Source organism: Balaenoptera borealis, assembly GCF_965194805.1.
Source record: "Balaenoptera borealis genome assembly, chromosome: 15".
In the NCBI taxonomy this organism is placed as follows: domain Eukaryota; kingdom Metazoa; phylum Chordata; class Mammalia; order Artiodactyla; family Balaenopteridae; genus Balaenoptera; species Balaenoptera borealis.
In genome coordinates, this window is record NC_138871.1 from 38,223,895 (window position 1) to 38,250,312 (window position 26,418).

General features: G+C 36.4%; 1 protein-coding gene across 17 annotated transcripts in view; it reads left to right on the plus strand.

Annotated features, from left to right (window-relative positions):
- Positions 1-26,418, plus strand: part of WDPCP (WD repeat containing planar cell polarity effector) — a 418,073-nt gene that overhangs the window by 298,616 nt on the left and 93,039 nt on the right. Inside the window, exon 16 of one of the 17 annotated variants that reach the window (XM_082358097.1) lies at positions 16,916-19,051. The exons of 15 other annotated variants lie outside the window; for them this stretch is intronic. In XM_082358097.1, coding sequence (XP_082214223.1) covers positions 16,916-16,977 — 62 coding nt within the window. In that variant the 3' untranslated portion in view covers positions 16,978-19,051. Of the gene's footprint in view, positions 1-8,559; positions 8,751-16,915; positions 19,052-26,418 lie in introns of those variants that run through there. One more of the 17 variants, XM_082358099.1, reaches the window with a different exon arrangement.

Here is a 26,418-nt window from a genome sequence, read left to right on the forward strand (position 1 = left end):
GAACAACTAGACAGAAATTCTGTAAGGACAGAGAAGAACTCAACATCACTGTCAACTACCCAACAACATCAGAATGTATTTACTTCTCCATTGCTTGTGAAATAAATATACACCAAGAGAGACCATATCCTGAGCAAAAAACAAATCTCAACAAATTTAAAAGAACTGAAACCACAGAGTGTGTGTTCTCTGGATTTTATGAAGTCAAAGTGGATATCAATAATATAGAAAAATAATCTAAATATAACAGGAAAAATCTCCAAAGACTTGGAAGCTAAAAAGTACCCTTCTAAATAATCCATGAGTCAAAAAAGAGGAAGGCTCAAAGGAAATTTAAAAATACATTGAACTGAATAAAAATGAAATATGAAATATTGAAATTTTGTGGGACACAAAGAAATGCCAAAAGGCACATGCTTCTATTAGATTAAAAGTTTAAATCATTACTCTATGTTCTCACCTCAAGAAACTAGAAAAGGAAGAGCAAAAAAAAACCCAACATAAGCTGAAGGAAAGATGTAATAAGAAGAGCATAAGTCAATACAATTGAAAACAGAAAAACAATAGAGAAACACAAGGCTGGTTCTTTGAAGAGATCAATAAAATAAAAAAACTTCTAGCAAGGCTGACCAAAAAAAGAGGGAGAGAGAAAAAGACTTTCTGTACTACCACAATTGGGAAGAAAAAGGGTCTCTTCCTACTCTGCAGACATCAAAAGGATAATAAAGGAATACCATAAATAATTCTCTAACTACCAACTACCAGTATGAAATGGATAATCTGAATGGTCTTATGATATTAAATCAAATTCATAATTTGAAAACTTCAGAAAAGAAAAACTCCAGGCCTAGATGGTTATGCTGGAGAAGTCTACCAAACTTAAAAGAAGAATGAACACCAATTCTACACAATCTCTAAGAAAAAAGTAGAGAAAGGAACACTTTCCAACTCACTTTATGAAGCCAGAATTACCCTGATACCAAAGCCAGGCAAACAGAATACATAAAAGAAAAGAACAGGGATTTCCCTGGCAGTCCAGTGGTTAAGACTGTGCTTCCACTGCAGGGGGTGTGGATTCGATCCCTAGTTGGGGAACTAAGATCCCATATGCTGTGCTGCATGGCCCCCCCCAAAAAAAAAAAAAACAAATAAAACAAATCAATACTCTTCATGGAGATAAACAAAAAAATTCTTAACAAAATATTAAGAAATGAAATTCAGCAATATATAAAAATAATTTATATTATCAAGTGGGGTACCCCAGGCATGAATTACTGGTTCAGTATTTGAATGTAATCTACTCTATGAACAGACTAAAGAAGCCAAATCACATGATTATATCAATCAGTGCAGAAAAAGCACCTGAGAAAATTCAACACCCATTCATGATTTTAAAAAAACAAACAAACAATCTTTCAGAAAAAGAGAGGGACTTCTCCAACTTGATAAGGAGCATCTACGTAAGACCTACAGTAAGCATCATAATTAATGATAAAGACTGAATGTTTTTTCCCTAAGTTGGGAACATGGCAAAGATATCCACTCAAACCACTGTTATTCAGCAAAGTTCTTGAAGTTCTAGCCAGTGTAGTAAGGCAAGAAGTAGAAATAAAAAGCATATAGACTGAAAAGGAAGATACAAAACTGTTTCTATCTGCTTATGACATGGTGGTCTATATAGAAAATCTCAAGGAATCTAAAAACAGTAAAACCTTTTAGAACTAAGAAATGAGTTCAGCAAGGTTGCAGGATAAGAGATAAAAAATAAATCAGCTGTTTTTCCATAGACTGACAATGAACACATAGACACCAAGATTTAAAATACAGTACTATATACAGTTGCTCAGAACAATAAAATACTTAGGTGTATATCTGACAAACAAATGCAAGACATTTCTGCTGAAAACTACAAAACACTGATGAAAAAAATCAAAAATTTAAATCAATGTAGAAACATACCATCTTCATGAATTGGAAGACTCAGCCAAAAAAAGATGTCAGTTCTCCCCAAATTGTTATATAGATTTAAACCAATTTCTATCAAAATCTCAGGAAGATTAATGGTAGATACAGACAAGATCATTCAAAAATTTGTATGGAGCAGTGGAATCAAGATGGTGGAGTAGGAGTATGTGGTGCTCACTTACTCCCCCACACACCTTAAAACATTGAAAATACATCTACATGTGGAACAATACTCATGGAATACTAACTAGAAACTTGTAGAACTCCTATACAACCAAAGCTGCATGAAAGATGTCCATGTAACTGGTAGGATGGGGATAAAAAAATCACTGGGTTGGGATCTGTGCCCCTGGGGGGGATCTAAGGAAGAGGTCTGCATGGGTAGACCCACACCCTGGGGAGTGAGCAGGTCAAGCCATAATCTGGGCATCCCAGTCCTGGGGTCCTGCGCAGAGAAGACAAAGCCCCTTGCCTGCTGGGAAAAACCACTGGGCCAGACAGAAGGGATAGAAAAGCCTAGCCTTTACTTGCAAGAAGTGAGCGCATGCTCACTTGCCAACAATCAGGGTGGCGAGAGCCATGCACTGGCAGCTGCAGCCTCACCGCACTTCCCGATCCAAAGGGGCATACACCCTAGCCCCACTCACTCCACACCACAGCCTGCTGTGAGATCTGGGCCAATGAAGCCCTGGGAAAAGATTCACTCTAGATACGGAGAGACAGGGGTCCTGGGGTATGACCTGGGTGGGGCAGGGCAGCAGTGGCCATTGTCAGTGTGCTCACAGGATAGCAACCCAAGAGCACACCATGGCAAAGTGCTGAATCTCTGGCAGATAGGCCCTGGGAGATAACTCAATCTAGCTATGCAAAGACAGCCTGGAGGGTCTAGGGTGTGGTCCAAGTGGGGTGGTGGCAGCTAATGTCAGCACACTTAAGAGTACCCAGTGGTTTGTCTCACAGCAAGAGTGCCCCCAGCTCCACCAACTCCACAACACAGCTTAGTGCTAGATTTGGGGCAGACAGGTCCTGGGAAAAGACTGACACAGAGGCAGCCCAGATCTCAGGCAGTAAACAGCACAGCCACTTTTATTCCTGCAGCCACAGTGCTCCAAATCCCAGCCCCAACCTACTCCACATCACAGCCTTGCTCTGTATCTGGGACAAAACAACAGAGAAAGGGACACGACCTTGGGCTGCTTCTGAGTGGAACCCCAGACGCTTACACAGGTGGCACTTAGGTCCTCTGTGACCACTCAGGCCTCAGTTGCTTCAGCATTCACCTCCTTTGGAGCAGGGCACACACTCAAGGGCAACGGAGCCTGATCAAACCCTACCCTCAGGGCTCCTACTCCAACAAATGGGGAGAAGACCCCACCCCTGACAGGGCAGCAATAGCCACAGAGCAGAGACGAAGCCTTGCCTCACACCCTGCATAACCATAACCCCTGTGAAGGGGATAACTGCCAGCATACCCTGAGGAAAGATGTGGCTGGCATCCATACCAGAAGTAGCCCTAGCACCAAAAACACTGGACACACACAGTCTACACAGAGATTCTCCCAGATAAAAACACCCTTCAAGATCACAATAGATAACTGTTTCTCCTAAATCATGGAGACAAAGTTAATTAAATGAAAAGGCAAAGGAACTACTCCCTATTAAAAGAACAAAAGTAATCCCCTGAAAGAATAGTGAAACAGAGCTCATCAGTCCAGACCCTTAGTTCAAAAGGTGGTAATAAAAATGCTAACAGAATTAAGAAAGCTTATTGATAGAAACACAATCACTGTAGCAAGGAACTAGAAACTGTAATGATGACCAATCAAAAATAGACAATTCAAAAAAAAATAGACAATTCAATTGCCATGATAAAAACCAATACAGAAGCAATGAAGAGCCAACTAAATGAAACAGAACAATTAGGTGATATGGAAGACAGAATAATGGAAGTCAACTGATCAGAACAGAAGACAGAAAAACAAAAGAAAAAAATTGAAAACAACATACAAGATGTATGAGATTATATAGAATGTTCCAAGTTACCCATAATAGGGGCTCCAGAAGAAAAGAGAGAGAAGAGGATTGAAAATGTATTTGAAGAAATTATAGCTGAAAACTTCCCAAACCTAAAGAAGGAAACAGATATCAAGGTACAGGAAGCACAGAGGGACCCAAACAAGATTAACCCAAACAGACCCACAGCAAGACATATAATTAAAATGGCAAAAGTTAAAGACAGGATTCTAAATGCAGCAAGAGAAAAACAGTCACTTACAAGGGAACCCTCATAAGTCTATCAGTGGATTTCTCTGCAGAAACATTACAGGCTAAAAGGGAGTAGTATGATATATTCAAAGTCCTGAAAGGGAAAAACCTGCAAAGTAAGATGCTCTCTATCCAGCAAGATTATCATTTAGAATAAAAGAGATAAGAATTTCTCAGACAAGCAAAAACTAAAGGAATATAGCAATACTAAACCTATCTTAAAAGAAATATTGAAAGATGTTCTCTAAATAGAAAAGAAGCAAGAATCTATAGGAAAGGGAAAATCACAATAGGAAAGACAAATATAGAAAAGGATTGAAGATCACTTAAGTAAGCCAGTATGTAGATTAAAAAACAATCCAAAAAATTGTAAAAGTGATTATAACTACAATAAAGTAAAGGGATAAGCACAAAGATGTAAAATAGGACATCAAAATCACAAAATGTGAGGGAGGGGAGTATAAAAATGTAGCCCTTTTAAAAATGTGTTTGAACTTGAATGACTGTCAGTTTAAAGAAAGTAGATAGTGTTATGGGTCAGTATACTTGAACTCCATGGTAACCAGAAATGAAAAGCAAAGGCCATGGGACTTCCCTGGTGGCGCAGTGATTAAGAATCTGCCTGCCAATGCAGGGGACACGGGTTCGAGCCCTGGTCCAGGAAGATCCCACATGCCGCAGAGCAACAAAGCCCATGTGCCACAACTACTGAGCCTATGCTCTAGAGCCCGCGAGCCACAACTACTGAGCCTGTGTGCCATAACTACTGAAGCCTGCACGCCTAGAGCCCATGCTCCACAACAAGATAAGCCACCACAGTGAGAAGCCCGTGCATCGCAATGAAGAGTAGTCCCTGCTCACCGCAACTAGAGAAAGCCCTCGCGCAGCAACAAAGACCCAATGCAGCCAAAAATCAATCAATCCAATCAATCAATCAATCAAAGGAAATACAAAAAAAAAAAGGCCACAGAGAAAGATAAAGAAGGATACCAGAGAATGATAAAAGGACCAATACAAGGTGAGGATATTACACTCATTAATATAGATGCACCCAATATAGGGGCACCTAAATACATAAAACTAATAGTAACATACATAAAGGGAGAAATTGACAAGAATCCAGTAATAGTAGGAGACTTTAACATCCCACTGACATCAATGGACTGATCATCCAGGCAGAAAATCAGAGGTCCTAAATGAAACAATAGAGCAGGTGGACTTTATATCTACAGGACGCTAAATCCAAATACACATTCTTGGATTGCAAGAATTAGTCCATACTATCCAAAGCAATCTACAGGTTCAATCAATCCCTGTCAAAATACCCATGACATTATTCACAGAACTAGAACAAGCAATCCTAAAATTTATATGAAAGCACCCAAGACCCAGAATTGCCAAAGCAATCCTGAGGGGAAAAAAGCTGGAGGCATAACCCTCTTAGACTTTAGACTATACTACAAAGCTACAGTAATCAGAACAGTGTGGTACTGGGACAAAAACGGATATCTGGATCAATGGAACAGAATAGAAAGCCCCAAAATAAACCCACACACCTATGGTCAATTAATCTACAACAAAGGAGGCAAGAATATACAAGGGAGAAAAGACATTCTCTTCAACAAGTGTTAGGAAAGCTGGACAGCTACATATAAGTCAATGAAATTAGAACATTCCCTCACACCATATAAAAAAATAAACTCAAAATGGCTAAATATAAGACCTAAATGTAAGACATGACACCATAAAACTCCTAGAAGAGAACATAGGCAAAATATTCTTTGACATAAATCATGACAATTTTTTCTAGATCAGTCTCCCAAGAAAAAGAAATAAAAGCAAAAATAAACAAATGGGACCTAATCAAACTTAAAAGCTTTTGCACAGCAAAGGCAACCATCAACAAAATGAAAAGACAACCTACCAATTGGGAGAAAATATTTACAAACAATGTCACCAACAGAGGGTTAATATCCGAAGTATACAATCAGCTCATACAACTCAATAACAAAAAAACAACCAAATCAAAAAATGGCCAAAAGACCTAAACAGATGTTTTTCCAAAGAAGACATACAGATGGTTAAAAGGCTCATGAAAAAAAGGCTCAACATCACTAATTAATAGAGAAATGCAAGTGAAAGCCACAATGAGGTTATCATCTCACACCAATTAGAATGTATATCATCAAAAAGTCTACAAATAAATGCTAGAGAGGATGTGGAGAAAAGGGAACCCTCATACACTGTTAGTGGGAATGTAATTTGGTGCAACCACTAAGAAGAACAATATGGAGGTTCCTTTAAAAACTAAAAATAGATCTGGCAATTCCACTCCTGGGTATATAGCTAGAAAAAAACAAAAATTCTAATTTGAAAAGATACATGCACCCCAATGTTCACAGCAGCACTATTTATAATAGCCAAGACATGGAAACAACCCAAGTGTCCATCAACAGATGACTAGCTAAGAAGATGTGATATATATACAATGGAATATTACTCAGCCATTAAAAAAGATTTGCAAATGCAAATCTTGCCATTTGCAGCAACATGGATGGACCTAGAGAATACTGTACTTAGTGAAGTAAGTCAGACAGAGAAATACAAGTATTATATGATATCACTTATATATGAAATCTAAAAAATAATAGAAATGAAGCTATGTACAAAACTAAAACAGACTCACAGACATAGAAAACAAATTTATGATTACCAAAGGGGAAATTTTGGGGGGAAGAGATAAATTAGGAGTATGGGATTAACAGATACAAACTCCTACATATAAAATATATAAACAACAAGAATTTATGGTATATTACAGGGAACTATATTCAATATCTTATAATAACCTATAATGGAATATGATCTGAAAAAAATAACTGAACCACTATGCTGTACACCTGAAACTAACACAATGTTGTAAATCAACTATACCTTAATAAAAAAATTTATATAGAAATGCTAAAATAATTTTGAAAAGAAAATCATGGATAGGGAAGTATCAGTGTACTCATTTTCAAGACTTATTACATAGCTACAGTAATCCAGACTATTATATTGGTGAAAGGATAGACACAGAGCAATGGAACAGAAGAGAGAACCCAGAAATAGACCCACACAAATATGACCAAATGACCTTTTACAAGAGTGGAACAGCAATTCATTGGAGTAAGGACACCTTTTCAACAAATGTTGATGGAACAACTCGATAGCCATAGACAAGAGAAAAAAAAAAAAAGTTCCTTGACCTAAACTTCACACCAGAAGATAAGCAAAAGAAAAGTCGGGGGACCTAGGGCTTGGTGAAGAGTTCTTAGATATAACACCAAAATCATAATGTATAAAAGAAAATACTGATAAATTGGATTTATTCAAAAATAAAAGCTTTTGCTCTATGAAGAACCATCTCAAGAAATTGAAAAGACAAGCTATAGATTGGGAAAAAATATCTGCAAACCACATATCTGACAAAGGACTCACATCTAGAATATATAAAGAAATCTCAACACTCAACAGTAAAAATACAAACAATCCAATTACAAAATTGGCAAAAGACACTAGATATTTCACTGAGGAGGACATAGGGTGGCAAATAAGCGGGTGAAAAGATGTTCAACATCACTAGGTGCTAGGGAAATGCAAACTAAGACCATAAGGAGTTATTACTGAACATCTATTAGAACAACTAAAATTAAAAAAAACAACAAAAACCTGTGATAATACCAAATGCTAGCTAAGGTACAGATAAACGTGATCTCTCATACATTGTTCATGGAAATGTAAAATGGTACTAGCACTCTGGAAAATAATTTCACAGTTTCTTAAAAAACTAATCATACACTTAACCATATGATCCAGCAATTTCCCACACAAAAAAAAGTATACAGAGTTGTTAAGGTCCAAACATGATAATAATAATAAAAAAATAAGTAATCCCCCTCATTTTTTAACTGTGCTACCAAGACAGGCCAATATATAGCATTTTAATAGTATTTAAATTTTTTTTTCACCATTATAGGTCAATTTTGGAATATGTAATTTCTTTTCTTGACCTAATTTGTGGAGCCTAGAGTATGGAAAATAATTATTTTAACAAGCATCTTATTTATGTGTATTCATTTGCAAAGTGATTTTGATTTTAGTCTTTTTGTTACTGTTATTTGTTCCATTTCTTATGTTAATTTAACATCTTAATTGTTTGATTTATTTTTTGAATCAGTGGTATTAAAATCTATTTTGATAGGAATTATAATTTTGCATTTGTTTGGGGATTAACAAAAGATGAAACAGCCAAATGATTATCTTTTCTCTAATACACACTAAAAGAAGAATACACCAGAGGTGTCATAGGCAACACTCTGAAGAAGTACTGTGACAATGCACAGTAAACAGGTAACCTTGGGCATGTGTAGCAGATACGTCTGTTTCAGCCATATGCATTGCATCTCACAGAGGCACAATGTAAGTAAACACCCACTCCATTAGCATATCTAATGATTTCTCTATGAAATATGAAAAAATTAATCTCTCATGCTGTATTCCCCATGTTACTTCTCTTTCTCAGGCAGAGGTATTGCTTGGAGGCAGAGGAAGAGGTCAGGAAGAAGTGATTTTTTTTTTTTTTTACCTTGCCCTTAATAATACAATAATAATACATTAAGCATTATTAAACTTCATTACATGAGCATATCTCTTAAAAATTAATATTGTTATGTCTTAGTTTCCTACCTAGCAAAGTGGGGGGGGGACAATATATTGGTACCCTTCCTGATAATATTAATAGAGAAAAATATCATAGCATAATTATCATAGAGTAGAATTTTTTTTAACATCGTTATTGGAGTATAATTGCTTTACAATGGTGTGTTAGTTTCTGCTTTATAACAAAGTGAATCAGCTACACATATACATATATCCCCATATCTCCTCCCTCTTGCGTCTCCCTCCCACCCTCCCTATCCCACCCCTCTAGGTGGTCACAAAGCACCGAGCTGATCTCCCTGTGCTATGCGGCTGCTTCCCACTAGCTATCTGTTTTACATTTGGTAGTGAATATATGTCCATGCCACTCTCTCACTTCGTCCCAGCTTACCCTTCCCCCTCCCCTGTTCTCAAGTCCATTCTCTACGTCTGCGTCCTTATTCCTGTCCTGCCCCTAGGTTCTTCAGAACCATTTTTTTTTTTTTTTTTAGATTCCATATATATGTGTTAGCATACGGTGTTTGGTTTTCTCTTTCTGACTTACTTCACTCTGTATGACAGATTCTAGGTCCATCCACCTCACTATAAATAACTCAATTTCGTTTCTTATTATGGCTGAGTAATATTTCATTGTATATATGTGCCACATCTTCTTTATCCATTCATCTGTCGATGGACACTTAGGTTACTTCCATGTCCTGGCGATTGTAAATAGAGCTGCAATGAACATTATGGTACATGACTCTTTTTGAATTATGGTTTTCTCAGGGTATATGCCCAGTAGTGGGATTGCCAGGTCAAATGGTAGTTCTATTTTTAGTTTTTTAAGGAACCTCCATACTGTTCTCCATAGTGGCTGTATCAATTTACATTCCCACCAACAGTGCAAGAGGGTTCCCTTTTCTCCACACCTAGAATTTTTTTTTTTAATTGGAGTATAGTTGCATTACAACGCTGCGTTAGTTTCTGCTGAACAATGAAGTGAATCAGCCATAGGTATACATATGTCCCCTCCCTCTTGGACCTCCCTCCCCTCCCACCCCACCCATCTAGGTCATCACAGAGCACCAAGCTGAGTTCCCTGTGCTATACAGCAGGTTCCCACTAGCTATCTGTTTTACACATTGTAGTGTATTTATAGCAAACCTAATCTCCCAATTCATCCCACCCTCCCCTTCCCCCCCCATGTCCACATGTCCATTCTCTACGTCTGCATTTCCATTCCTGCCATAGAGTAGAATTTTTTAATAAAAAAATGAACATTTCAGCTTAACTTCTCAAACGAAAATTAGATTTAAAGCCTGTAACTTATTTCTTTCAAAGCATACAATATAACCATTAGAAACGTTTCTTATTTGTAGGTTTTGGTGAAATTCTGGTCATTGTTTGACAGACCCCCACTGTGGTCCCATTAGTAGTAGTTCCCTGGACAAGTCCAGTTCCCTGGACAAGGCCATTCAGGTTTGGCTACTAATAAAAGTCTAGAAGGTAGAATAAAGGAATTTCCACTATACTTTTTTTTTTTTTTTTTTACTATTTATATGACATTTTGAAATGAATGTGTTTTCCAAAAGAAAAAATCAGTTTCAATATTATTAAAACAACACAAAATATTACAAAAGAGATACAAAAGGACTCAATTCAAAACTGAAATATTTGAGGATATAAAGGTGTTCTGAGTTGTGGCATCTTTAAAATTTTGTATCTTCTAGTTTTAGACTTAATCTTTCCACTTAAAAATATTTGTTAATAATATCATATTGAAAAATGTAGCAACTCTGACTTTCAAAGACTCTGGACTACTATTTCCACAATCCAGTGCCACCCCTTCCAACATCCGGGTAGGCAAGTATTTTAAGTGGTTTTAAATGATTAATCTGTAATAATGCAATTCTGAAAATCCTTTCTTCAGTAAGAAGGTAGGAAAGACAGTGTTATGAATGAACTCACTTAAGAATTTTTTTAAAGCTCCTGGAAAGTGGCAGTCTATACTCATCTAATTTTTCTGTCTCCTAAAACTTCAATGAGGAGGAATAGAAGGGAAGGTTGAGTAACTGACAAATCTAAGAAAGAACCTAGCATGCAGAAGGCCAAGAACTACGCCAAATTATACAAAACCCAAGGACTGGACTGACTGAACTTTTCAACAACAGCATTGGAAGTAAGACAACAGTGGAGCAATGCCTTCAAACTTCAGAAGAAAAATGATTTACTCACTAGAATTCTTGAATTATAAGGGAGACTCTTCAAAATACAAAGAAATGGTAGTAACAGGGCACTAAGAAATCAGGGTGTGGGGAAGATAAAAAGGAAAGGACAATGGGGGAAAGCTCTTCAAGAAGCAGTCTGAGCCCCATTCTACCGCATGACTGACTGACCTCGTCCACAGAGGAGTGCAGGTTAAATTCTCTGGAGAGGGTAAAAGAGAAAGACCCCAGTGTGAGTACCATGTCACAAAGAAGGGGATTAAAGGATGGTGTGCAACTAAATGGGAAAATGTTGAGATCCCTGGTCTACTTTCCCCAGTTGGCTCCCAGAACACTGGCAGTAAGGGTATAACTTCGAGGAAAGAGATTTCAAAGTCAGTCAGACTAGTGGTAAAGACCTGTTACATCTACAAAGATACATCTTGGGCTCCCCAGCACATACTCCATCCCTCCCCCAAATTATCCTATGTGAAGCTAGTAAGTCTTGAGTTTTGCAGAATTTACTCAAACGTTGCCCACTGACCTCCCTAGAATGGGGCTCTTATAAACTCCATAGGGAAGCAGAAATTCAACTATTACTATTCAGCTTCCCTCTTCCAGGGAGCCTTCATGTAACTGTAGCATTACTGTCTTTTCTTTAGAAAGCTAGGTTTGTGAGTGCTACTCAGATCATCTTCAAAACTAGACAATATGCTGTCTAGAGATACATAGGAGGGTGGTAAAATGTTCCCTGAGGGGATTCCCTGGTGGTGCAGTGGTTAAGAATCCACCTGCCAGTGCAGGGGACACGGGTTCGAGCCCTGGTCCGGGAAGATCCCACATGCAAGGAGCAACTAAGCCCATGCGCCACAGCTACTGAGCCTGCACTCTAGAGCTCATGAGCCACAGCTACTGAGCCCGCGTGCCACAACTCCTGAAGCCTGCATGCCTACAGCCTGTACTCTGCAACAAGAGAAGCCACTACAATGAGAAGCCTGCACACTGCAATGAAGAGTAGCCTCTGCTCACCGCAACTAGAGAAAGCCCGCGCGCAGCAACGAAGACCCAACACAACCAAAAATAAATAAATAAATATATTAACAATAAAGTATTAAAAATAAAAGTTCCCTGATAAAATTATTAGGTTAATGGAGAATCTAGATCTTTGCTGATTTTAATTTATCAGAAATTATCTGAATAGTTGCAAATGCATTGCACAGTTTAGTCAAGATGACTCAACATTCAGCTGTGAATAGAATTCATGAGCCTTATCAATGGGAGCTGGGTTGTTTCCCTAAAATAGGAATTCCTAATTTTCTCATTTAAAATTTAAGGTTACTACATTTAGACATATTTATATTTATTCAGTACTGATACAGTCATTTCTCATTTTTGTTTAATGAGGGACTAAAAGAATTAAAGAATATATCCATTTTAATTGTCTATATAGATAATTGGTTTGCTGGGGAGCCAATTCCCCATTTTTTCTTATGCTTTATAGGTTAGATCAGCTGTTCTTAACATTTTTAGACCTTTTCCTCTTTTAAAACAAATATATGACATCAATTTTACTTTGCTGAAATCAGTCATAGCTAATGAATATGTATATATCACACATACATAATTTTAATTAGATAATGCAATGTTATAACTTTAATGTAGATTAGAAATAAATGTAAAGTAGTTTATAATTTAAAAAAATAAGTCCTTGTGACACTTCTACACTGAAAGGCATAATGAAGTATTATTAAGTAGCTTATACATGTATATAAAATCACTGTAAATGTAACAGCTATAAATGCAGGATGATACATCAGTATTGTATTGCAGACTCAAATGCTGCAAGCTTCGCCTCTAGGCAAGGCCTTAAGCATAGTCTAAAAACCACCTACTTATGTGTGCCATCTGCTCTATCCACTCCTAGAATTCTGACCAAGTATCCTGCCTCCTCTGAGGCCTCCTCAGACCTGGAGACAAAAGGAGTTACCTGATCACTAGAGCTGCAAGTAAAAGACTTGATGCTTAGCATGGCAAAGAATGTATAGTTATTATCCAAGCCAGCAGCTCTTCTTCCCATATTCCTGATCTCCAGCCATGGTACATGAGATCTTCAGTTTTATCCAATGTCTTGCTTAAAAAAAAGGGCAGGGGAAACTCCTGTTGTGCCAATACCCTACAGCTCTGATGGTCTGAGTCTTAAAGAATCTGGACTTACAGGGTAGAATTGTAAGTGAAAACGTCTTCCAGATACTCTTAAGCTAAAATTAACTTGTGATGTCCTTAAGCCTATGCAATGCTTCAGCCAGATTCCAAAGGTTGATTTTTAGGTTAGCAGTGATCATATATATGGATGAAATTTTGATTTTTATTCTTAGCTTTCAACTTTATATGAGTCTCTGTCCAGGTAAGGCTGAACTGCCTGCAAGAGTACTGCCACTTGACCAACCCCTAAGAACGCATCTTTGAGAGCCTGGAGGTGACTCTCCTAAGCAATGCTCTATCCAACTATGGGAAAGGATCCAACCTAGAATAGGACAACACCTCCCCCCATCAAAAATATTTAAACTCTTCTGGGATTCACAGGTTATTTCATCTTCCATTTTTCTAACCTCATTACCCTGCATTTGATGAACCTTCTAAAAAAAAGTATAAGGCTTCACCTGAATTCTAATCATAAATTTTCCACAGTTTTAATTAACTGAGACAATAGGAGCAAACAACAATTGGACACCTACACACAGCAATGCCTAACCCAATCAAGAATCCTTTAGAGCAGGGCCCCCTGGGCCACAGACAAGTACTGGTCCGTGGCCTGTTAGGAATCGGGCCGCACAGCAGGGTGTGAGTGGTGGGCGAGCGAGCAAAGCTTCATCTGTATTTATAGCCGCTCCCCATTGCTCACATTACTGCCTGAGCTCTGCCTCTGTCAGATCAGCAGTGGCATTAGATTCTCATAGGAATGTAAACCCTACTGTGAACTGTGCATGCAAGGGATCTAGGTTGCACGCTCCTTATGAGAATCTAATGCCTGATGATCTGAGGTGGTGATGCTAGCGCTGGGGAGCAGCTGCAAATACAGATTATCATTAGCAGAGAAGTCTGACTGCACGGAGACCATAATAAATCAATTGCTTGCAGACTCATATCAAAACCCTATTAGTGAGTGGCAAGTGAAAACAAGCTCACGGCTCCCACTGATTCTGCATTATGGTGAGTTGTATAACCATTTCATTATATATTACAATGTAATAATAATAAAAATAAAGTGCACAATAAATGTAATGGACTTGTATCATCCCAAAACCATCCCGCAAAAACTGTCTTCCACGAAACCAGTCCCTGGTGCCAAAAAGGTTGGGGACTGCTATTTAGCGACAAGCCCTTAAAGATAAGGGATATAGGCCAGGAGATGGAGAAATCATCTGCAAATACACCTGGCTCAGTATCTAAAAGAAAAATTCAAACGTATTTTATTCATAACTGAATAAAAATTCAGTTATGACTGACACTGGCCAGTAAATAACTTACTACATTCATTTGCTGAATATCACTGCATAATAATTTTGACTTCCACACCTGCTTTTTCTCTGCACTACTGGATAACTGTACAAACTCTCATCAATCACTAGTTAGGAAGGACTTCAGACTTAGAAACCTAATAAGGCAGGGAAACTTTCTAAAATGGCAAGCAATATACAACAGTCATCAGGAGACACCCTTGAAGCTGAAGAAAACATTTTCCTTCAGGACACATTCATTCTATCAATTTTAGCTAAAAATTTCCTAGAACCTTTCAGAGTCATAGTTATAACCAACTACCTCACATTTAGCTTAGAGTTATACATGTTCAGTCAGATTCACCCACTCTTCTGCTGCTCCCTACAACTCTCAAGTTACTTTCTCACCCAATGCTCTAATCATAAAAGGAATGCAAGAAGTAACAAACTCCCAACAACCTCATGTCCAGCTTTGAAATTTGCTGTAATAGGAACCAATTTTCTAAAACTAGAAAGCACTAAGACACATGAAGAACTTTTATTGGCTTAAACCCTGCTTCTACCATCAAAATCTATTCCCTTGAGTTAAAACTATGTACCAGATTGCCACACAAAAGATAGAATATAGATAATAATACATAAATAAAAAAGAAAAAATTACTAAGGATGCCATGTTTGGGGAAGCAGGGGAAGGAGATATAGTCAGCATAGTCATAGAATTTTTTTTTTTTTGCTATTCTGTTTTCACTATACCTTAATATGCATAGAATATTCATTACACCACTGAAGATAATATACATATATATTTAAGTCATTCATATTAACATTTTCTAGATGTGTAGAAGTTACTTTATAGAAAAGTTGGAAGCAAGGCAGAACAAGTACCTTAGTACCAAGTTTTAACAATTTTGTTAAAATATAATATTTATAATTCTTATAATACGTTACTTTAATTGCAAGGAAATTTTACTCGTTTAGATGGAACAGAAGTCTTTCCTTGAGGACTTACACTTTAATCTCGGGTTTTCAAACACTGATGTGGTTGCATGGCCTTTTAAAAGCCTTTGGGTACAAGAATGATAAAAAGTGGTTTTAGTTATTGGCATGCCTGTGCAACAAAGCATTTAGGAGTTGTGATTGACAGGCCAGAACTGTGTATAAGGGAAAACCTATGCTTATGTCTGCTTCACTGACTTTATTAGCCACACCCTACTTGTAAATTGTAAACTGTCATTCAAAGTAGCAAAGTGATGTTTTAAACAAGTCAGGTTATAATACCCCTACTTCTTTTGTCTTAATGCCTAAAGGTAAATTCAGAAAGTACTCCTATGTTTTGGCTCATAAAAGCATCCATCTGGGAAAAAACTAAATAAAAAGCCCAAATAGTAAACAGCAATGCAAAGAATATTTATAACACTATGCATATATGTAAGTTGAATATTTAAAATCATGGATAATTCAGACTTCATTATAGTTCAGCAACTATTTTAGATTGAGAATGAAGAAAATAATTTTATTAATTGTTGGCAGTTTTTTTACCAGTATTTTAAAACATACTGTTAACGATATGTACTGAATTAAAATTGCTAATAATATGAAAAGTTTCACTGGAGACCTTTACTATCTTTGCAAAGAACTTTGGGAAAATTTGTGTTTTAAAGCATGGTGTATTTTATGAGAAATGCCTAGTTTTACATTAAAATATTAAAATAAATGCAGAAACAAATATATATTCACATCATAGTTTTCTAACAACTGCACAATTTTGGACTGAAATAAGGGATGAAAACAAGTATTACAGTTTGCTGACTTCTTACTAATAATATTCTAAATATTCTTTCCTGAATTTTAGATAATTTAATCTTAACTAACCTTAATAAAAGTAATATGAACTCATCAAAAAAATACAAATTGTACAGAAAAGCACAATATAGTCAATGAAAATCCCTCATGATCCACTCCGTCTAATCTGACCAAAAACATTACTTGCAACAAAATACCTTTTGTGGTCTAAATTTCAATAAGGTAATAATTCAAATGTCTAGCTTTTAGATAAGTATTAAAGGTTTTAATACTTGTACCATGAATTACCAAATTGAATTCCAGTCAGTGCTCAGATTTGAGGTAAAAACCTTTCTGTAATTACTCAGTAACTTAGTATTCCATAGTGACACTTCTAATTTTCATATCTGAACGGATATGAAGGCTATGTCAATGGATGGAGGCACCCTTAAGGGGCATGAGGTAGTCTAGTCTTTATCTGTGATTCAATTGAAGGAATCTTGGGTTTTTCTTTTTGAGGTGGACCAAACCACAGAACGATGTCTCAGGAAGCCTATTTATCTGACAAGAAGAAAAGATAAACACCTGTAAGTTGATGTTTAAAGCCCAAACTAGTTTTGAAGTAACAAGAAAGGGAAAGCTAACAGTTCAAATTTCAGTCACTTTTCATCTAAACCCATCAATGTGTGCACTGGTCCATTAATTATGTGGCCCAACACAAAATGATATGTTAGTCATCCCTTTTCTCCTAGATGACAGATGTGAGGTAAGATTTTATTTCAGGAGAAAGAAAGCTATTTCAAATACTTCACCTTTTGGTCTCAAGAATTTACCTAAGTCATGTATGAAAATGAAAAACTACTAATTGAGGATCAAACGAATTGTTTTGTTGATCACTCTATTTAAACCAAAATAAAATTGGAGAGGAGTGATTTAAAACCTATGATTCTAATGGACCCAGCTTTTCTAGGTTAATAAAGTATTTTAAGCAAAGGTTAGCAAATTATTTTCTGTAAAGCTCCAGATGGTAAATATTTTAGAATTTGTGGGCCATACAGTTTCTGTCACAACCATTCAACTCTTACTCTGACGTTGTGCAAAAGCAGCCATAGACAATATGTAAATGAAAGATCAAGGCTGCGTTCCAATAAAACTTTCTTTATGGACACTTAAATATAAATTTCATATAATGTTCACATGTCACAAAATATTCTTCCATTGACTTTCTTCCAATCACTGAAAATGGAAAAATTCTTAGTTTACAGGTTGCAGAAAAATAGGCAGTGGGCTGGATTTGGCCTGGCCATAGTTTGGCAACCCATGTTCTAACAGATTATTTTGGTTCTTGTTTTGTGAATTTATTTCTATGCTTCAAAAGAAAAATATGTCACAGAGATTTTATTAAAATCTTGCTCAAAGTATTTGATAGATTTTTTTTAAACCCTATCAATGAGTTGCTAGAATAAATAAGTGGAAACACTGCCGTTTAAAATATTTCTTCTAGATGAACCTAATTCAATGCTTTTAGATGACATTATTGTTGTAGTAGTCCCTAGTAGAAAACATAAGTTTTCAGTATAAAATCTGGTTCCATTTATTCTGTTTTAAAATTTCCTATGCTAATAAATTTTCAGTAAAAAAGCAATTAATTTTGGCCATTTCCTAAATTACCTATTTTAGATGAGTATTAAGTATGTGTGAGTTATTAAGTATTCTGATGACAAAAGTTAATTATACATGTGTATTACATAAAATTCAAACATTGATGAAATGTTTAATTTGAGAAAATAAAAGCTCTGTATAATACCACCTACCATAAAAGGAATCTTAACATATTACATATTTTTCTAGCTTTTCCCTTTTCACATATTTTAAGAAAATATGGTAATACATGGTCATATATTACTTCCTGTTTTACAAATTTCCTTTTAAAAATTTTTAACAAAATATTTTGGAAAGCTACAAGTCTATACGTAGATTGACCCCTTTCTTTTTTTTTAACAGTTATATTATTCATTTGTATGGATATACTATAATTTGTTTAACCAGTATCCTATTGCTGGATATTGGGGTTATTCCCTGTTTTCATGAAAATCACTGCTGCCAGAGGATTCTGAAAAGACAGCATCACTGTAGTATTTGAATCTCCTTGAAACTCCTCATAAAACAGAAATAGCAAATAGGACAGTAAACCCCAAAATCTATCTGCAACAAAATCTAGTGACAACATATTCTTATGAACCCCGAAATATAAGTGGGCTGGAACAAATCAGCAGTAGCTACAAAATGTACTAAAATCTTTATGGATTCACAAAGACCCCTATTGGGTGTTGATGCAATGTGATTGCTACCTAGTGTTGTGAATGTCAAAGTGAAGAAATCCAATGAAGCTCTGATAAATGGTGGAAGTAACTAAGACTCTCTTAAAGTAGCCAAATGCTTTGTCATCTAATTAGGGACATGCATGAATGGATGAATGAGATTCCCACTGTCCCTACCTACTATCCAGCAAAACCACAGCCAAGGAAAGAGGTTTGGCAGAATCAGTGGGGAAATGAGTCCCCGTTGAGCTTCACTCTAGTCTGGCACAGTGAAAAGACTCAAGAGGTGTATAAGTGGGAGGCACCCCCCACGCCCCACCACATCCCTATGAAGGGGTGGTATGGGGCAGCCTTGTAGGCCACCTCTGAAATACCACTAGTTTTACTGTTTTTTCACTGACCCAGTAAGGGGATTGAAAGGGGTAACCCCCAAGGGGCCCTTGCTTCTGGCTCCAAGCACCCAGTCATACCAGCCAGGCACAACTCTAGGGACAGGGCCAGGTAGGGAGCTGAACTGATACTGTACACCTGTGATACGTAATGCAGGTGTCCTGAGGGAGGACAGAAGGCTCCCATGGAGCAGAAGAGCAAAAGCTCACCTGATCTTGATCTTCAGCATGAATACAGACTTTGAAAGCAGGAACACACACACACACACACATATACATACACATATAATAATAAAGATTTCATGGGAGAAGCAGAGGGAAGGTAATGGACTTATTATGGCCCCAAGAAAGAACTCAAGTACTACCTGGAAAATTTCCCATGGCCATTCTTAGAACAGCAACAGAAACTGGAGGGGACACTGGGGGCTCTAATTTTTGGGTACAAAGGAACTGTGGGAAGATATGGAAGTACTGGAATGGTCTAGATTCCAGGTCCTATAAATGTTTAAAACTAACAAATCAAAATACTTTTCCTAGATAAATCCCTAAACTGAAGAGAAACACTTGAGAGTAGAGACCAAATTGAGCATAACAGACAACAGGGCCACAGAAAGAAAGGTTGAAATTAAAGGGAAGAATATAGGTGCTATGGTCTGAATGTTTGTGTCCCCCCAGAATTCATATATTGAAATCCTAACCCCTAAGGTGATAATATTAGGAGGTGGGCCTTTTGGAAGGAGATAAGGTCATGAAGGTAGAGTCCTCATGAATGGGATTACATAGTACCCTTATAAAAGAGGCTCCAGAGAAATCCCTCACCTTCTTCTGCCATGTGAGGACACAGTGAGAAGCTGGCAGTCTACAACCCGGAAGAGGCCTTCACCAGAATGTGACCATGCTGGCACCCTGATCTTGGACATCCAGCCTCCAAAACTATAAAAAATAAATTCCCTGTTTATAAGCTACCCCATGTGTGGTTATTTTGTTACAGCAGCCCTAATGGACTAAGACAACAGGAGACCATATTTTTGACTAGTTGAACACAACAGACTCATGAGCTAGCTCCTGAACTATGAAGATAAAAAAGTTACCTTGGCCCACACTGCCTCTTCAAAGTATAGAAAAACAAATTTCCCATAAAAATGAATAATAAGAGAAGACTGGGTGGGATAGGGAGGGTTGGAGGGAGGGAGATGCAAGAGGGAAGAGATATGGGGACATATGTATATGTATAACTGATTCACTTTGTTATAAAGCAGAAACTAACACACCATTGTAAAGCAATTATACTCTAATAAAGATGTTAAAAAAAAATAAGAGAGAAAACTGCAATCAAATCTCATACAAAGTTACTTCTACAAAACAGAATAAGATGCAGAATACTTACCCTATGAACCGTGAAAGCACTCCAGAAAGATCTGGAGTGCCCATGAAGTGCCCACAAACAGATGAAAACTGACCCTAATATTCTAAAATCAGCTTAAACAAATTCATACAAAGATAGAAGTTATGAAAGAACAACATAAATCAGTATAAGAGGAACTCAGAAATGAGATGATTATAGAAGCAAGATTTTTTTAGAGGTGAAAGAACTAAGAAAATAATTAGAACTAAAAGGAAAAAATCATTTCAGAAATGAAGTTTAGACTGGAAGAATCACAAGACCAAATAAACACAATGCCTTATGATAAATAGAGAATTTAAAGGAGGAAACACTTGAAAATTTTAAAAATCAGTGAAGGAAACCATCAACAAAATGCAAGAGCAACCTTCTGTGTGGGAGAAAACATTTGCAAGTCATATATCTGATTATGGCTTAATATCCAAAATATATAAAGAACTCAATCACTTAAGAGCAACTCAATGACTTAATAGCAAAAAGACAAATGATTTGATTAAAAAATGGGCAGAGGAACTGAATAGACATTTTTCCAGAGAAGACATACAGATGGCCGATGGGTACATGAAAATGTGCTCAACATCACTAATCATCTGGGAAATACAAATCAAAACCACAGTGAGATACCACCTCACACTTGTGAGAATGGTGGTCATCAAAAAGGCAAGAAATAACAAGTGTTGGTGAGGACCTAGAGAAAAGGGAAGCCTGTGCACTGTTGGTAGGAATGTAAATTGGTGCAGCCACTACAGAAAATGATATGGAGGTTCCTCAAAAAATTAAAATAGAACTTCCATATCATCCAGCAATTCTACTTCTGGGTATAAATCCAAAGGAATTGAAATCAGAAACGCAAAGAAATATCTTTACTCCCATGTTCGTTGCAGCATTATTCACAATAGCCAAGACACTGAAGCAACCTAAGTGTTGCTTCATCCAACTGATGAATGGATGAAGAAAATGGGTCATACACACACACACACATACACAGTGGAATATTATTCAGCCATTTAAAAAAAAGAATGAAATCTTGCCATTTTTGACAACATGGATGGACCTTGAGGGCATTATGCTAAGTGAAACAAGTCAGACAGAAAAAGATAAAGAGCATATGATCTCACTTATACGTGGAATCTAAAAACGAAAACGAGCTCATGGATATAGATAACAGATTGGTGCTTGCCTGAAACGGGGGTTGGGGGTGGGGGTGGGCAAAATGGTTGAAGGGAGTCAAAAGTACAAATTTCCAGTTACAAAATGAATGAGTCATAGGGATGTAATGTACAACATAGTGACTATAGTTTGGTATTGCACATTTGAAATTAGCTAGGAGAATGGATCTTGAAAGTTCTCATCACAAGAAAAAAAAATTGTAACTATGTAAGGTGATAAATGGATTTATTATGGTGATCATTTTGCAATGTATACAAATATCAAATCATTATTTTGTACATCTGAAACTAATGTAATGTTATGTCAATTATACCTCAGTAAAAAAGTGTATATCTTGAATAAAACTTACTGAATCTGAGGAAAAAGTGAAGGAAGAGGTAAAAAGGACTCAAGAAAAAGTATTAGATATAGATGATAGACAAAGAAGATCCAACATATGTATAATAAGAGTTCCTAAAGAAAAAAACCCAAAGCAATACAACAGAATAAATAATTAAAAACTCTAAACTTTCCTGAAATAAAAAATACTTTATGACAATCTCTAGGTCCATCCACGTTGCTGCAAATGGCATTGTTTTGTTCTTTTTTATGGCTAAGTAATGTTCCATTGTATATATATACCACATCTTCTTTATCCATTCCTCTGCCGACGGACATTTAGGTTGTTTCCATGTCCTGGCTATTGTAAATAGTGCTGCAATGAACAAGACAAATATCATATGATATCGCTTATATGTGGAATCTAAAAAAATGGTACAAATGAACTTACAAAACAGAAATAGATTCAGATGTAGAAAACAAACATGCTTAGCAGGGGGTAAAGGGAGGGGTGTGGAGGAGGGAATAATTGGGAGACTGGGATTGACATATACACACTACTATATATAAAATAGGTAACTAATAAGGACCTACTGTATAGCACAGGGAACTCTTCTCAGTACTCTGTAATGACCTATATAGGAAAAGAATCTAAAAAAGAGTGGATGTATGTATATGTATAACTGATACACTTTGCTGCAGAGCAGAAATTAATGCAACATTGGTAAATCAACTATACTCTAATGAAAAATTTTTTTAAATACTTTGTACTACAAAATTAAAAGGCATATCACATAGCTGGGAAAATCAGCCACATTGGCCAATATCAAGACATATTCTAATGAAATGCTTGGACTTTAAAGAAAACAAACAGACAAACAAAATCCTTTGGTCATTCAGGCAAAAACAGTAAGTCCTTATAAAGCAAATCAAATCAGATTATGATTAATTTTGTATAGCAGCAATTTATTCCAGAACACAATATAGTAATAAATTTAAGATACTCAAGAAAAGAAAATGTCAACCAAAGATCTTATGTTCAGCCAAAACAACCCATTATTCCCATGAGCCATTCCTAGGAAATCTAAAAGAGAGATTCAGACAACCAAAATAACTGAAAGACATCTACATGAAGACCAGTGGTGAGCATTATAAATATATCGACCCATAAAACTAAGTGATGAAACCAGTCACAAAAGGACAAATCCTGTATGATTCTACTCATATGAAGTATCAAAAATAGTCCAAGAGAAAGTAGAAAGGTGGCTGCTGGGATGGGGGGGGTGGGGAATTAGTGCTTAATGGGCACAGAGTTTCAGTTTTGCTAGATAAAAAAGTTCTAGAGAACTGCTGCAAAACAATGTGACTATACTTAACACTAGTGAACTTTATACTTAAAAATATCAATAATTAAAATGGCAAATTTTAAGTTGCTTCTTTTTACTACAATAAAAAACTAAATGATATGGGCTTCCCTGGTGGCGCAGTGGTTGAGAATCTGCCTGTCAATGCAGGGGACACGGGTTCGAGCCCTGGTCTGGGAGGATCCCACATGACGCGGAGCAACTAGGCCCGTGAGCCACAATTGCTGAGCCTGCGCGTCTGGAGCCTGTGCTCCACAACAAGAGAGGCCGCAACAGTGAGAGGCCCGCGCACCGCGATGAAGAGTGGCCCCCACTTGCCGCAACTAGAGAAAGCCCTCGCACAGAAACGAAGACCCAACACAGCCAGAAATAAAAAATAAATAAATAAATAAATATTACAAAACAAAAAAACTAAATGATAGTTGTAGAGGAGAGAATGACATAACACAGTACAACTATCAAAAAATGTGGAGAAATGATAAGGGTAGAATAATTACCATGATTGCCTTATAGAAGCTGGCTGGAAGTAAAAGGGATATCACTTCAAATCTGACATTGGACACAAAGCACCAAGCTGATCTCCCTGTGCTATGCAGCTGCTTCCCACTAGCTCGGTGCTTTGTGACCACCTAGAGGGGTGGGATAGGGAGGGTGAGATGGAGGCACAAGAGGGAGAGGATATGGGGATATATGTATACATATACTGATTCACTTTGTTATACAGCAGAAACACAACATTGTAAAGCAATTATACTCCAATAAAGATGTTAAAAAAAAATCTGCCACTGGAGAAGAAGAATAAAGAGGAAAATGGGCTAATAGCTAATTCCAGCAATGCTCACAGTAGGGAACCAACAGATAGTGCTCCCCTTTTTCAGGTGCCAAGGGTATATAAAGGTACAGATGTAATGTAGACATAAATGTAACTATCAGAATAAATACAAAACTTCCTAAGTATTAAATGTTTAGATATACACATTAAATAAGGCAGATAACATAGACTCTGTGTGTGCACAATGAAAAATATGACAAATCTAAGGCCAAACATAAATATCATATATCAACAAATATAAATTATCTCATTCATAAAAAGAAAAAGGTTTGGATTATCTAGGGAAGCAAAATCCAACACTATACTGCATGCAAAATAGACTCATATGCTCTCACTCTCTCAGGGAGGGGGGAAAGGAGGGATGGAGGGAAAGGGAGAAGGGGAGATTTTCAGAAAGGTTAAAAATAAAGGGATAAAAATGTGGACAAATACAAATTAAAAGAAATGAGAGGTCACACTTTTGATATCTGATAAGGCACAATTCAGACCAAAAGAGAGACAAAGGAGGATACTTTCATACTGCTAAAAGATGCAATTCACAATGAAGATGTAACAGTTATGGAAATTCCAAACAACACAGCAACTGCTTTCATCAAAGAATTACAAGAGATGCAAGGAGAGATAAAGAGAACTGTTCTATCAAAGGAGACTTTAATATATCTATCTTAATGTAAGAAAGATCAAGTGGACAAAAATTTAGGAAAGAGAAGACCTAAATGACCTGATCAGTTAATTAGATCTTTCTTTTAGATCTATAATAAACTCTGAACTCTGATAATGGAGGATATACCTTTTTGTAAGTGCTCACAGAAACATTCAGGAAAACTAGCCATATCTTAGGCTACAAAGAAAACTTCCATAAACCTGTAAATTGGAGAGAGTAGAAATAACATGGAAACTATGACTTTTCTGAAAGCAATAAAATGAGACTTGAATAATAAAATAAAAATTAAAAGGCCTGTCACTTGGAAGCTTAAGAACATAGTATTGAATACTTCTTAGATCAAGTTAAATTGCAAAATTTCATAAAAATAATGAAAATCCAATATATCAATGTCTTAGAGTTATCAGAGGAAAATGTATAGCCTTTAATACTTACATTAAAAATGAAATTCAAAAAATCAGACATAACTTTAAACACTTAGGAAACAACAAAAGAAATCCTCCCACTCAAAAAAAAAAAAAGAATGAAAGAATAAAATAAGAGAAATTAATTTCTAGAAATTAAAGCTAGAAAACAAAATCAGTAGAACTTTTAAGTCTAAAATTTGTCATTTGAAAAAAATCATCATAAACAAATCAGTAGCTAACCTATTAATCAATGGGGAAAGGAAGAAAGCACAAATACACAAAATCAGACATGACAAATGGGGAATAATTATTGAGACAGAGGAAATTTTAAGTATCATAAGAGACTATTTTACATACCTATGCAAATAAATTTGAAGTCTTATTTAGAATGGGTAATTTCTAAGAAAACCACAATTTACCAGACTAACATCAAGTCTTAAATGGCAAGTTACCTTAGAAGAAAACAGAAAAACTAAAGCGCTCCCCCCACAACAAAACTCCTGGCTCAGGTAATTTAATAGAAAAATTCTACCAAACTTGTAAAAACCAGATTATTCCAATGGCTCTTAATTTTTTTCAGACCATTTTAAAAGGAGGAAAATTTCAAAATTCTTGTTATGAGGAAAGTAAACCATTGCTCTTAACCTATCAAAGACTATACCGCAGACCATTCTCACTTACAAATGCCATTGTAACAACTCTTAGATGAAATGTTAGGAAATGGAATCCAATAGCACATTTTAAAAGTTATGACCAAGTGTGTTTTATTCCCATTTGCAAAACTGGTTTTATGTTAGGAAATTTATTCATATTCATAGACCTAAGGAATAAAAACATGATCACCTCCACAGACACAAAAAAAGCATTTGACAAAATCAGTTCTCCCTAAGTTAACTTACAAATTTAACACTATGCATATAAAAATACCATCAGAATTTTTTCCCCTGAGGTCAACCTGTTAATTGTAAAATTCTTTTGGAAAGATAATAAGCAAGAAAAGCCAGGAAAATCGTGCAAGAGAACAATGAGAAGGAGCTGGCCCCACAGACATTGAAACATACTATAAAGACTCTATAGTTAAAAGTATTATATTGCTATCCCAACAGAACAGAGTAAACAATCCATGTGGAGATTTAGTATATGATAAAAGCAATT